The 14,926-nt window shown below is 39.2% G+C and overlaps 1 protein-coding gene across 15 annotated transcripts in view; it reads right to left on the bottom strand.

The window, feature by feature from the left end:
- PTPRM (protein tyrosine phosphatase receptor type M) overlaps positions 1–14,926 on the bottom strand; it is a 505,106-nt gene that overhangs the window by 287,410 nt on the left and 202,770 nt on the right. For all 15 annotated transcript variants that reach the window (XM_030011784.1, XM_030011791.1, XM_030011783.2 and 12 more), the window contains one exon: positions 9,484–9,777. In XM_030011784.1, coding sequence (XP_029867644.1) covers positions 9,484–9,777 — 294 coding nt within the window. The remainder of the gene's footprint in view (positions 1–9,483; positions 9,778–14,926) is intronic.

The raw sequence follows: 14,926 nt of genomic DNA, 5'->3' as shown, positions 1-14,926 counted from the left end.
AATGCCTACCAATACCTTTCACGAGTATACCTAATTTACCACGTCTATTAAAGTGCCCACATACCAGTCTTTGGTTTATAACCAGTACACTCCCAACTTGCTGGGGTTTTTTCACTCCATACTGAGAAATTCTTCCTGAATCAAAGTTGGGTAAAATAATTTTTGAGTGTGTGCTTTTTGAGTTTATCCTTATAATTAATAAGAGACTGCAAAAAACCTGGAGATTGAGATATGTCATAAGATAAATCATATTATCTACTTTTTCTCAAGGGTCATTATGTTTTCTTCACATTCCCTCTACCTGGCAGATGTGAAGTTAATAATTCTGCCCCTCAGGTTTGCTATAAGATGGTGAAGGTTCATTTGTCTCAAAGAGCAGGTTAATTTCCTCCTCTGCAAATGTTTTGAAATGGGAATCTAATGAAATGAAGAATTAAGTCTCCATTTATATGACTGCTTTTCACACAACCAAAGACAGTACTACCTGGCAGTTCTTTTTACAAACACCCAGCTTCCACCCCTATATTAATCCAGCTATAATTATCAGGAAAGAATCCTAAATGCTTCTCCTCATTGTAACGAGGAGCTCCTCAAAACAAACCAATCTGACAGTCAGGTTTCATACTCCGTGTCCTTATCATCACCAGAATGTGTCTGTGTTCCCTATATGCTCCAGCATATGTGTCAGAGAGAGGGCCAACAGACCTAGATCTTTGCAGGAGTTTTCCTGTCCTCTTCCCGCCCTCCCCTTCAGGTGGTAGGGAGGGAAAATGTTCTGTTTTTCCAGGGAGACCTCTGGATGCTGTAACTGAACCAAAAATCTGTATTTAGGGACTGATGAAGACACACAAGAGCGCAGGTATTAGTAACTTCTACATAACACTAGCTTGCTCAGTTGCTGATGTTAGGAAAAGTGTTTGTGGGCACCGGCTGAAGATTCACTAAATGGAGAACCAACTCGCAATTTCCCCTGCAAAAGAAAGACACACTTGGGATGAAAGGGCAGATACCCTGATAATGTTTTATTTTCTAAAAGAAAATGTTTATTTTTCCCTATCATTGGCAACCACAAATCTGAAGAAGCATCCAGAATGATGTGATGGAACTCAAACTTTTGTCTATGGTAAGGAGTCTTTCCATCACACTGTCCCTCACTGTTCATAGAGCCTCAGTGAAGGACAGGAATACGGTGGAGAGATATGATACATCTCTACTTGTAAAAGCAGAGTCCAGGTGAATTTAATAGACAACATGGTGACAGTTCCTCTTCCCAGCATTTGACAAAAACTCAGAATCACAGAATGGTTGAGCCAGGAAGGGTCTGGCCCATCTGGTCCAACCCCCCCTACCCCACCCTTGCTCAACCAAGGCCAACAACAGCAGTCTGCTCAGTACCATGTCCAGACAGCTTTTGAGTATCTCCGCTGCTCTCCCCTCACCTACCAAACCATTTAATCACAGAAGGCTATCAGACTCATCAAACATGACTTCCCCTTTGTTAATCCATGCTGGCTTCTCCTGATCATGTTTTTGTCCTTTTATGTGCCTGGAAAGGGTTTCCAAGATGGGTTGTTCCATCACCTTCCCAGGATTATGGCAAGGCTGACCAGCCTGTAGTTCCCTGGGTCTTACTTCTTGCCCTTCTTGAAGATAGGAGTGGCATTTGTTGCAGCTGTATTCACTGCTGTTTACTGCATTTTTTTTTGCTTTCATGGACTTAAAGGACTCCCAGAGGGGAATTTTAGACTGTGAGAAAAAGAAGAGGAGAACTGGATTGGAAGATTTTTTTATGGGAGGAATTTGGATTATTTTGTTTTTCCTTGACCCAAGATCTCCAATAACACAAGGGAAGGCTGTTCTGTAAGACAGCATCAAAGAAATCAGCTCAGTAAGGAACAACCTGGGTACTTGTTTCCAGGAAAGTGGCTGCCAAGGAAGAACTTTCATATAGTAGTAACAGCTGGACATCGTTTGTGTTTTCAGTAAGGCCCTTTCCAAGAAGATGCATTTTTTTTGTTTCCTAATCAGAAGTAAGTGACAACTGACAGAGACACATTGACATACATTCCATTAGGTAATATTTTTCTTGGAATTCTATTAAAATCTACCAGCTTACCTTCTACACATCCAAAAGCTGTGATGCACCTGCTAGACTGCAGAAAATCCAATACTAGCTTCCACCCTTCCTTATGAGAAAGTGGACCTTATATGGGAACTATTTGTATATCAGAAAGGCATTAGGAGAAAGGATGTTACAGTAGGTATTCTTCATTTCAAATTTTTATTAAAACTGTAACTTACTTTCACAATAAAAACATACATGAAATGTATGGTTTACTGTGGACTTTCTGTTCAGATAAAAGAATGCAACTTCCTACTAAAGTTTTAGTTTGGGTTTGTGTGGCAGGGTTTTGGTACTGGGGGAGGGGGCTACAGCGGTGGCTCCTGTGAGAAGCTGCTCGAAGCTTCCCCGGCTCCAAGCCAGACCTGCCTCTGGCCAAGGCCGAGTCCGTCAGCGACGGTGGTAGCGCCGCTGGGAGAACAGATTTAAGAAGGGGAACCTGCAGCAGGGGAGGAGATTGGAATGTGAGGTACACTGGAGGAGGTGGATGCCCCTGCAGCCCGCGGTGAGACAAGACGGCAGGCTGTCCCCCCCAGCCCATGGAGGGGAGCGGGGGAGCGGAGGCCCACCTGCAGCCCAGGGAGGAGCCCACGCCAGAGCAGAGGGATGCCCCCAAAGATGGCCCTGACTCCACGGGAAAGCCTGCGCTGGAGCAGTCTGTGACTGAAGGACTGCAGCCCATGGAATGGATCCACTCCGGAGAAGTTTGCAAAGGACTGCAGCCCATGGGAGGGACTCCACGCTGGAGCAGGGGAAAAGTGAGGAGTCCTCCCACTGAGGAGGAAGGAGTGGCAGAGACAAGGTGTGATGAACTGACCACAACCCCCATTCCCCGTCCCCCTGTGCCACTGGGGGGGAGGAGGGAGAGAAAATCGGGAGTGCAGTTGTGCCCAGGAAGGAGGGAGGGCTGCGGGGAAGGTGTTTTAAGATTTGGGTTTACTTCTCATTATCCTTGTTTTGATTTGATTGGTAGTAAATTAAATTGATTTTGTTTTTTCCCCAAGTCGAGTCTGGTTTTTGCCCATGACCATAAGTGGTGAGTGGTCCCTCCCTGTCCTTGTCTTGACCCAGGAGCTTTTCTTTATATTTTCTCCTCCTCATCCCACTCAGGCTGGCGGCAGGGAGGAGTGAGCGAGTGGCTTTGTGGTGCTTTGTCGCCAGCTGGGCTTAAACCACTGCAAGTTTATTACAGCTTCAGGTTTGGAATGGTGACTTTAGAAATACCATTGAATTTTTCCATGGAAAATGAAGTGGTGCAATATCTCCAACCCTCCTCCTCAGGGTTCAGGTGTCTGTGATCTGAGGTCTAACTCTGATACAACACTGCTGTACAACTTTGATTCAAATTTCTGAGAAAATTGCTAACTTCTAATAATTGCTGTTCTGAGAAACAGCTGTACAAAAGAACCTGCAGTATGGCTTCAAGTTGACATTTTCTTATCATCACAAAACTAAGCAACGCTAAGACTTTGTTCTATGCCTGAAAAAACTGAACCTGTTTCCAGGCGGTCCCCTAAGGTATAACAACAGGAAGGAAGAACTTAATTCCCAGTGACACAAAGATCCTTCCTCTTTTCTTGAGACAAAAATGACAAAAGATCCAAAGAAGCCTGCAACAACAGAGAAAGGCAGCCACCGTTTCAACCTAGAGAAGTTCTTAGGAAGGAACTCATCTTTCCTAATAGTGATATAGAATGGGGAAGGGCATGGAAATAAGCAGTAAGTACCACTGAGATGCAAGACAGGCCAGGGCATGAACACTAACAAAGGGAGAGACTAACTACAGAATTAATGACAAAAGATGGGAGGGTGGAAAATAGGGAAGACCAACTGCAAAGACAATTGAGTATTCAGAATGTCATACACTAGGGGCTGTGGACTGTACTTCTTCTAGGACCTGGCAGGTGCTCCATGTCATGGGGCAGGAGGACAGTGGTGGCATGGAGAACCTGCCACCTCAGGTACTGCCAGGTGGAGGAAAGGGACAACCATGCTTATTGGACTGTGTGGATTCGATGGCCTGGCACATACTGAGCGTACGTTGGTGTACCTGAGCATGCTGACTTTGCATGCAGGGTTCAAGACAGTTGCTGGCCCATACCACCTTCCTAAAGATACTTTGGTCTGTTGCAACCTGATGCAGTTAGAGAGCGTATGACAGTAAAGTACTGTATAATTCGTAGGGACTATCTAAAATGGGTAGATGGGGAAGATTAAGGGGTTTGTACTTTGGCTTTGAATCAGGTTACAATTTTCAACAAAGTGAACCATGTTGCCTGTGTGAATACCATATTTCCATACAGTTTTTCAAGTGGCTATAGACCTTGTATGCTTGTAAGTTATGCACCCGTTTTAGCAATGAAAAGGAGAAAACAGGGAACTTGGTTAGCATTCCCAAGTGAAAATAGGGTTGTTGCTCTGGTCCACGTCTGATCATTTTCAGGATCTGGTAACAGGAGATGAGGTCTTAATGGATCAGAGGGAAGAGGATTGTACATTCCATAACTGAGCATTTTGGCACATGTAGATTTTTTCACAATGACAGTGGATGCCATTGGGCAGCACAGAACTAGCAAAGTAATTCTGACATCTTGGAAAATTACCCAGCTGAAGCCAAAGCAGTGAGCAAAATGAATAAAATGAAAAAGAATAATCTTTAGGACTGGGGATTTAAAGAGTTCCTCTGCTCTGTTCTTCCAGATTGTAACAAGCCTTCTAGGAGAAACCAGGCAGTTTACAACTAACCTACAGCAGTGATGTAAGAGCTCAGTTGTACTGGGAGTAACAGCTTTCCTTCTGACAAGCTCAGGTGATGGGGAAGAAGAAACAGCAAAATGAACTATGTTAATTAAAACATTCCTGTTACTTCCTTGTATGAGGAATGTGTGAATTCTCTGCCTGGAAAATTATTGGTTAAATTGACAGTGATTGTTTTTGCAAATACTCCAGGGCAATAAGTGTGTCTTAGCACAGAGAAGTAGAGTTCTGACTCCTAAAAGCCCCCCACAATTTGGGGACAGTCTATCAGAAGTTTCTTTCATGGCAGTGTTTTTATTTATTTTTTATTTTCTTAAATTCCAATAGAGTTTTCTGGCTCAGGAAAGGAAAAGATGCTAATTTTCTAGGATTATTCCAAATGTCACAGTGAAAAAAGAAACATGATGAGAAAAAGATAATGATTTTTCCTAGGCGGCCTTAAACATTCCCTCCCTTAGCAGGAGAGAGGATTTTATTTTAGTTCTTCTTCCTAAGGTAGCTGGCTTTAAGCTGTATCTGTTCACCAGCAGATTCAAGGAACAACACTGTTTAGAAATAAAGTTTCTAATAGAGAGGCCATAGCAAAAAAAAATTTGCAGGAGCTCATTTAGCAGTTCTGGATTTTCTAGGAGGCTGTTTAACTGGGCCACTGTCTCACCATCAGAGTGCAGGGACACATACTGGGTCAAGATTTGTATCATGCAGTGCATGTCAACAACAAAACATGTTGCAAAGCACTGAAATAAATAATTCTACCCATGGAAGTATTGATATGGGTAAGAGAAAACTACAAAACATAGTCTACCTTATTAATCCTTCAATGTTCCTGCTTAGGTTTTACTATGGACAGTTCTACTGGTTTGGGGTCAGATTTAGAGAAGATTTGATTCTGGACTTTTTCAGGCACCAGAGGATTCCCAAACTATTTCAGTAAAGGGTAACAGGGTTTTTTTTATAACTATTGATTCTCAGGTCCTCAAACTTATTATATCCCACACGGCAGAGCCACTGTTGGTTCTGTGTTTACATACAAAGTGATTTCTTTGGTTTAAATATTTGCGCAGCTATTTAGCTGCTAGCAGTGGCTGTGTGGTTGAGGTCTCTATAGCAGTGGTTGGCATGGTGAGACTCACACCAAGCTAATAGTCTTATTCCTCAGATAATGGTGTCTGAAGTGTGAAGCATTCTGATATCCTGCCCCTAAATAACTCCAATTGTGGGTGACTACTCTGGAATTCTTATTTTACAACTATACCAGAGTGAAAATGTACATCAGAGTAATTTGAGATATACTGTATAATGGAAATGTTCTGTCATGTACTTCCTCATGAATTTTCTTCCCATCTCCCAGTGCCCTCCTTCTATTTTAAATGGCAGCACTCTTCTAGGTTCGTAACACCATATGAGACAGCTGTGGGAAGAGGGAGCTTTGAGCACAGCAGCTAGTGATTCCAGACAACCTGGGGCGGCCTCGATTTCAGACCTTGAAACAAGAAAAGCCCTTTTTTCTATGTCTGACTCAAATGTGGTTCACAATGGCCAAAATCCATTAAACTCCTCTTTTTCAAACCTGAACTCCACGTTCTAGGTTAAATCTAATCCAGACCTGAATGTAATTCCTCGGCCTTCCTGAACATTACACTGGAAGAGCACTTAAATTTATATTACATTTCATCAAAAGGAAGCAAAGCACTTTAGAAAGTATGTAACTGCTCACTGAGGGTGATGCTCACTGAGTCTCTGGAGAGACTTTTTTTCTCTGCATTCTAATTATAGATGCTTTTATTTACTAAAGTTACAGATAAGACTTGTCTATTACAAGCCTCTGAAATCTCATTTTGCTAAAATGAAAACATATTTCAAATGCTTTGGAGAATGTCTAGCATACTGCTTCAAGTCTCCAAGTGGTTCACTAGACCCCTAGGGAACAGACAAGCAGCATACAATTATCACAGTAATTAAAAAGGTGCAATGACTCTTCTCTTAAAGACTCCTGTTTTATTAATTCTATGGTATGCTTTGGAGACTGGCATTATTTTACTCCTACCCAGCTTAATTACACCGTCATTAGTTTATCAGCATCTCTTTTTAAGCCCTTGGGCCAGTTATTAGCATGTCACTTGCTAACAGTTAACCAATAACCACTACACCTTCAAAGCAGGATCTTCTGCTATAAAAAAGCCAATTTGTAGTGACAGATTTAATATCATCATTCAATTTAAATTTTTCAGTCAGCCATCACTTTCTGCTTTTAATTTAAGAGGGTTACTGTTTAGCTTAATGAAAACACAAATAATGCTGATGTATTACAAGATGTTACAGGTAATAAAATACTTTCAGTACATAGTAGTTTATGAGACTGAATGCATGTTTTAATACTGAGCAGTATGTACCACTGAAAAGACCAGAAAGCATATGACGTTCTTAAATGTAACTAAAATTCTGGATTTCTCTCTCTACTGGGTCTAGCTGGGATGCAGTTAATTTCCTTCACAGCAGCCTGTATGGCGCTGCGTTTTGGATTTGTGACTAAAACAAGGTTTTGTCAAGTGTTTTGAATGTTGCTGAGCAGTGCTTGCATACCCTCAAGGCTTTCTTTTTCCCATTCCGCCCTCCTCAGCGAGTAGACTGGAGGTGGACAAGAGGCTGGGAGGGGACATAGCAGGGACAGCTGACTCACCTGACCTAAGGGATATTCCATACCGTATGATGTCACAGTCAGCAGTCAAAGCTCAAGGAAAGGTAGAAAAAGGGGGGATGTTCATAGTTATGGCATTTGCCTTCTCAAGTAACCACTATGTTTGCCGAGGCCCTGCTTCCCAGGAAGCGGCTCAATATCTGCCTGCTGATGGGAAATAGTCAATACATTTCTTTTTCCGCTTTGCTTGTGAGCACAGCTTTTGCTTCACCTAATGGACTGTCTTCATCTCAATCCATGAGTCTTCTTGCCTTCCATTTTCTCCCTTTTCTTGGTAGAGGTGACTGAGTAAGTGGCTGCGTGGGTACTTGGCTGCTGGCTGGTGTCAACTCACCACATTCTCTAACCGTTTAGTACAGACAGGCTCACTTACACAGCACCCAATGTTACATTATCTAATGATATAAGCAGATGATCAAACTATGAGAAAAACTGTTTTAATTTTAAAATAACTGAAATACTTGTGTATTAAATACATACTTACCTTGTCTAGACAAATAATTTTACGTTACTATGAAAGGCATAGTGACCCAGAAACCCTCCTGAAGGAAACTCTAATTTTTATGCCTCACTTTTGACTAAGCTGAAGTTAGTCTAGTAAAAAAAATCTTATAAATACTAAATACTTAACTATTATTGTAAATTAACTGTATTGCTTTTTGACATTTTTCATTAAAAACTTCTTTCCAGCAATGAGAGGAAGCAAAAAACCAAAAAGAATATCAAAGAGTTAGTACTTGTATAAGCTTGTATCTTCAAAACATAACACTGGGATTCTGACAGCAACTATATTTCATTCTGTTTGACATTGCACCAATCAGTTCAACTGAAATGCCATTTACCCACTGACAGGTGGCCAGCTGACTTTACAAAAAGTAACTTTACTTTCATATGCAATGGAAATACATCATTATTTCTGTTGAAGTATGTAATTTTTCCTGTTAAAAAGACAAGTAACACCAAGCCATGCTTTAAAAGATTAGGATCAATAAGCTAATACCATCTGCTTAGTCCCATTTCTTCTATGTACACTTCCGCTCATCTTCCACCAACTTTACAGCAGCAGAAAGAAGATTCAAAATACTGGGAGAAAATACTAATGACGAAAAAAAATTCCAGGTCACAGTATACTCTATTATCTTCTGAGCAGCTGAATCCCAAATTAATATCACTGCCACTCTTCCTGAAAATTACCGTACAAATGCTTTGGTATAATAGGTCTACTTTGTATCCTTTTACAGTCAGAGGTCAGCACTATTAATTATAACATCCAAAACAGGAGCCAAGACTGCTACAGAGCACCACTAATCACACTATCTCATTTAACGAAAGACATGCTACCAGTCACTCAAGAAAGCAGTCCTTTGCTAAACCTCATCTGCTAATTGAGGCTTAACAGTGCATATTTTTGCTGTTATACAGGATCTCTTTCCACTTTATCTACAGGTTTGATATATGTGACATTGAAAAAAGGAAAAAAGAAACTTACTCCAAAACAAACAAAATTTCTATCAAGCTTGGGATACTAGCCAAAAAAAAAAAAGAAAAAAAAAAAGGATGAACTAACCTGAAACCCAGACATACACTAGCAAGAGAGGGGTGTAATGAAATGGAGAGAGCTCAGTGCATAGCTGATAGTAAAAATTGTTTACTTATACAGCACTCTACACTGACCACTTTAAGGCATGCATAGGCACGATTTCATCTACAATCTACAGTGGCACTGAAGGTTGGTTTCAAGGTCATTGTAGCTGGCAAATGCTAATAGCTTATATTTAAAAGCATTCAGTCTTAATTCCTGCAGCCTGCTGATTTAAGGTAGACAATAAAAACTGCTATTGAAATAACTTACATTTTCAACCTTAGAAAGATGCTTACAACTTTCCAATCACTTTTGAGTACTCACCAGCACATTTTGTTCTTGTTTTCAGAGCTGGGCCAGGAGATCCAGTTCCTCCTTCACCTGGTCTTGTAAGTAATACACTGATTTCATATTCTGTGTCAGGATCCAGGTGCCCAATCTTATAGCTTGTGGAGTCCACAGGCTGTATGTCATACCAGCTTCCACTTGAAGTTCGATACTCAACTTCCCTTTGAATAATGGGTCCATCCCCATTGATGGAATTGGCATTCAACTGTATCCACAGGTAAGTTGCACCAACTGAGGACAGCTGAGGTGGAGCAATGGGAACTGGTGGCTCTGAAGCACAATAAGTTACAAAAAGCAGTAATAATTATACTGGCATTTTTTCTTTTTCTAAAACATTCAAATAAGCAATGGGTTTTGTACTATATTAGAGCTGAAGATTGCATAAAAATACGGATATGAAGAAATCATCACTACAGATTAACTTATTTCCAATAAACTGCAATATGCAAACTCTTTTGCTTATGTGCTTGGGAGTTTTTAACACGAAGCTTTTGTTTTATAGCATGTAACTTCAAACCAGGTACAACTGGAATTCTATTAACTAGACATTACATGGCAACTTTTAACTTCCAATTTAAAAAGAAAGATGATCTCATGTTTTCTTATCAAAATACCGTTCTTACTGGATGTAAATATAAATCCTACTCAAAACTAACATTTTTAAGCTAAAATTGATACTGTAGTCTGACCTTAGACATAGCCAGAACATTGATTTCTGCATGAAAACAAAATGAATTTTTTATTCATTATTTCTCATAGACTACTACTCAGCCTTCATATTTTCAGACTCTGTGCAAGCAGTATAAATATAGTATTTTTTCAAGTCCTATATCCTGGTTAAAGAGAACGAGCTTCTAAATGAGTGCTTGGGGAATTATTGAGTCTTTACTATAAGTCTGACTCCATTTCATGTAATGGCTTATTTTCACTATCACACAGAAGCAGTACTGTCTCACAGAGCAAGCACGTGTGTGATCTCCTGATAGTTTGCATTCTGAAGATTTTAAAAGCGAGTAAAATATTAAAGCGACTTTTATTTATCACATGATGGACATCCCATTTTAAATCAGACTGCAGAAATAATTTGCTGACATCATCTCTTTTTAAAGGTAAATAAGAAATTCATTTTTTTCCTATTGCTTAACCAGGAAATTACTCTGCTGTTTCATGCACCACATCTGCATAAAATTCACCTTCCCATGGGTTAAATATATTCAAGTAGAATGAAAACAGGCTGCTGTAATAAGGCACTGTTTGATCCAATATTCTTAACATATCTATCAGCAAACATTTCCACCTTCTTAAGGCTACACAGAATACGTAATGAATGTAGAACATCTGTCTTCCCTAAGCTGTAGATTCAGATTTATCCTTTTCTGCTAACCATTTCCCGAAGTGTTGAGTTATAGGTAGTCAAACAGAAAAGAAGCTGAATTTATATATTTCATCATTTTCTCAAGGACTTCTAAGTCAGAGTCAAAGCAAAAAACATAAAAGAATGAAGCACAAGGGAGAAAGGAACTCTGGAAGTAAGCATAAATATTTCCTGCGACATAGTAGAATTGCTATTTTAACAAACATGTAGTTATCCTATGTTATGCTACCTTTTTTCGTTTACAGAAAGAGAACTCACAGAGCACTAAGTACATTGAAGATCAGCTGTGCCTCAGTGTTTCTAATTAGCACTGTACATTTGTATGTAAGCTTCAATCTGTGCAATCTGTTAGTAATTGCTGAAATATGACACCACAAAACAGCAAACATAGGCATCGGCGTTGTATATTTTCATCTTAAGAATACTAATTGATTACTGTCATGAAGAACATGATACAGTGGACAACAATCAAGAATGTCTCCAAAGATGTCTACTAATTATTACTGACTGGAATAGACATAAAAATAGCTTTATATGTTGTGGTAGATTCCAGTTCATAAAGAAAAGAACATTGTTTACATTTTCATATCGCTAGGGAGAAAACTGATATATGTCAGTAGCAATATATGGCAAACTGATGTCATCTTTTGGTTAGACACACAATGCAGTTTTATTGAAATTATTGTTCCTGAAGTATATCAACTACGGCTTCATACAGCGATAGCATGTCTGGAAACAGTTCTGACTTGACTCAAAATGATTTAGCATCAATTTAAATCATTAGGCTGTTTTGTGAACCAAGACATGAAATGGAGCTTTTATAGAACATCCTAAGGCATTTACTTAGCCATGCTGAAAGAACAGTTAATTACTTTCAAGTTTCAAATGCTACTAAAGGCTGCTGAAGTGCCATTCAAAATGTGAACTCAGGAGTTAGGTCACTAAGGTTAGTGGTTACACCAATTCATTCCAAGTATTACAAGTACTTGAAATAGAGAGTATTTTATTGTCTTTTTATCCCTCGGGGCATATTTTTCATTCCTTTGTGACCACAGTGCAAAAGGTTAATGCAAGCTGCATTATTTCAGCAAAGCCTGCATATACTGCAGTTTAATACTAGTAACATATTTTAATACTAAAATTAGTCTTGTTACCAGAGATCGAGGTTACATAAAATGAACCTTTCATTACAAACGTGATGCTCATTATTAAGTGACTGGTTAAAAACATAAGACCCAGAGTTAAGCAGGCAATTTAATACAAACAGCGTACTACCAAATATAACGAGCTGATTTCATGACTAAAGTATTAAAGTTGTTCTTCTGACTTACTAATTTCTTCCTTCTTTAGGCAGAATTATTTAATTTTTTTAGGATACTGAGGAGTTTGCATCACTTAATCAGGTAAGTACCAGACTGCAGCACCACCGTCTTTCTCTAAAAGCAGTTTTATTGGTGGCCACTGGGGTAGTCTCAAATAAATACCATGCAAATTATTTTCCAATTAATACCTTTATGAAAACAGTACAATAGACCTGTGAATTTAGACCTGTGTACATCCAAGGAAGGAATGTCAACTGAATGCAGAAACAAGTTTGTAGCAGTGGCTGTTTAGTATGATGGTTTAGCTTAAAGAGGAGTTCTTCCTTGTAGATCTTTCTTGAAACAAGCAAACAAAGCTATTCAGTACTGTGAAACCCTTAAAGATAGGTTTTTAAAACAGAATAATAACTCAAAAAAAGAAGGTAAGTTTATCCATAATTTCAAATGTAATGCTTTTTAGACTTTGGACAGACAGGTGACTTCTTGAATTCTGTGACAAATGGCGACAGGCATAATCCCTTATGGAAAGAAAATAGTGGCCACCTTACAAAGCCAGAGGTCTGCAGATGACAACAAGCTTTAGGCAGATGCTCTAATGTCACCCTACATAAATGTGGGTTTTTTTCACAGTAAATATAAGAAAAAGACAAACCCTTTATGATAAGGAGCAGCCGTTCTTTTATGCAGAGGATAAAAAGAAATTTAGCTGCACATGCATATAAACTATTTATTCTTATGCGCTTCTATATTAATTGGAAACATACTTGAAATGGCAACTCTTATTTACACTGCTTTGTACTTTAAATTATACAAAATTTTCAAATATTTTCTACAAGATCCTAACATCTTTATGTTTTGCAGTTCTTTTAATATTGTTATAGGGAGGGGAAAGGCCTCACACAGAGATGCCAGTGGAGATAATGTAAATCTCTGAGATTTAACTGAGTTACAGAAGACAAAAAATAGACATTTCTTCTCTGTGGCTCAGAACAGCTAACTTGAAAAATGAAAAAAAATCTACCTCAATAGTAACCACAACATTTTTTTATTTTTCTTTTGAGGTGAGAGAGTGGGAGAATGGAACCATGCTACATTTGCGGGGGAACAGGGAAGAAACATTTATCCTGCAAGCTGATTTTTTTATACTTACATAGTAAGTGTCAGAAAGACAGTGCCACGATATTCCCAAGTGATACCGTTCAGAACAACATGAATAGGTGAAGTGATAAAAATAAGGTATCAATCATCTCTGATGCTATGTCCACATTAATAACATCTTAATTATTATAAAACTAATCAAATCATTACAATTTTATAGTCTTGAAATCAACTAAACAGCTTTATTTTAAGAATATTTTCTTCCATTTTCCTCTCTATTTTGTTTTTTTCATAGATATATGTATTATTGTGCTCCTCTTTTGAGCATGCAAATTATTCCATCCCTTTGGAAACAATGGAGAGCAGTGCCATTTTGCAGCATTTAATTGTGGATGAAGGGCAACAAATACCCCTACTGATAACAAAAGACACAGCAATGATTTTGAAACATCACGGTTCTTCATGCAATATTTTTTCAAAAAAGTCTTTAAATAATTCCTGCCAAATCATTTAACTGTTTAATTAAACAATACCTCTAAACGGTATGATGCATAACACGTGAGCTAATTTTACACTATTCCTTTACTGAGACTGTTCATGATGAAAGGTTGACCTGACCCAGTATCCCAGTGTTCTTAAAATTACTTGTAAATTCATCATTTTAAGAAAATGTCATTGTTATATTTTATACATATTTTGAAACTTTACAGAAAAACAAGTGTCCTTGTACTATACAGATAAGCCTATGCAGGTACAGTCTAATTAGTTGGACATTAGTAGATACCCAGCTAAACCCGGTAGTAAGTAGCAGTACTATTACCTCCCATCCCTAACTAGGAACAAACTGTTCCCTTCCCCAAACATGATTCCTCCCAAACCCAACCGCTCTGACCTTCCCACTCCTGACTCGCCAACTCTCTTTTAAGACAGTGGCACATCAGCCTGCACTGCTCTCACTCCATCCATCCACATCTGCTTACCTAAGTGGTCTAAATCCATATACTCTTCCTATTCTCAGCTTTGTTCAGTTTTTGTTTTCTCCCCACACTAAGGTCACCACCCCCACATTCCAAACACCACTAAATTCCCACTCCAGGTTTGTTTTTTTTTACCCCAGGCTGTATCTACAAGCTCTGTGCCTGCTCCTCTCCCTGCCTTCCTGTCTGCTGCTGTTCTTCTAATCATGCTTCTCCCTAGCATCTGCTTTTCCTCTCCCCTCCTGCACTAGACAGTTCCCCTTTCCAGACAGTTCCCTTTTTCACAGGCCTCAGCCCCCATCCTCATCCCCTACATACATATATATGTATATACACACATACATATTTTTGCATATGCATGTATGTTTATCTTCACACTTTGTCGTCTTTATCCCTAGTTTTTAGTGCTTATGCAGTCCCAGTTTTCACCTCTCTCCCTTCTCATTTCAAAACACCTCCCAGTTTGCCATACCTTTCAGTCCCAGTACTAACAACCTTATCCAAGTATGCAGCTTCTTGCTCTTGCACCCCTTGCTATCCACATCATGCATCTCACCATCTTACCCTCGCAGTACAAGGGCTCAGCGAGGTATAGGGCTGTATACTAAAACCACAGGAATGGTAAGCTCACAGCTTTTGATTCCTGT

Source organism: Aquila chrysaetos, chromosome 4 (genome assembly GCF_900496995.4).
Source record: "Aquila chrysaetos chrysaetos chromosome 4, bAquChr1.4, whole genome shotgun sequence".
Lineage (NCBI taxonomy): Eukaryota > Metazoa > Chordata > Aves > Accipitriformes > Accipitridae > Aquila > Aquila chrysaetos.
This window is presented reverse-complemented; position numbering and strand designations above follow the sequence as displayed.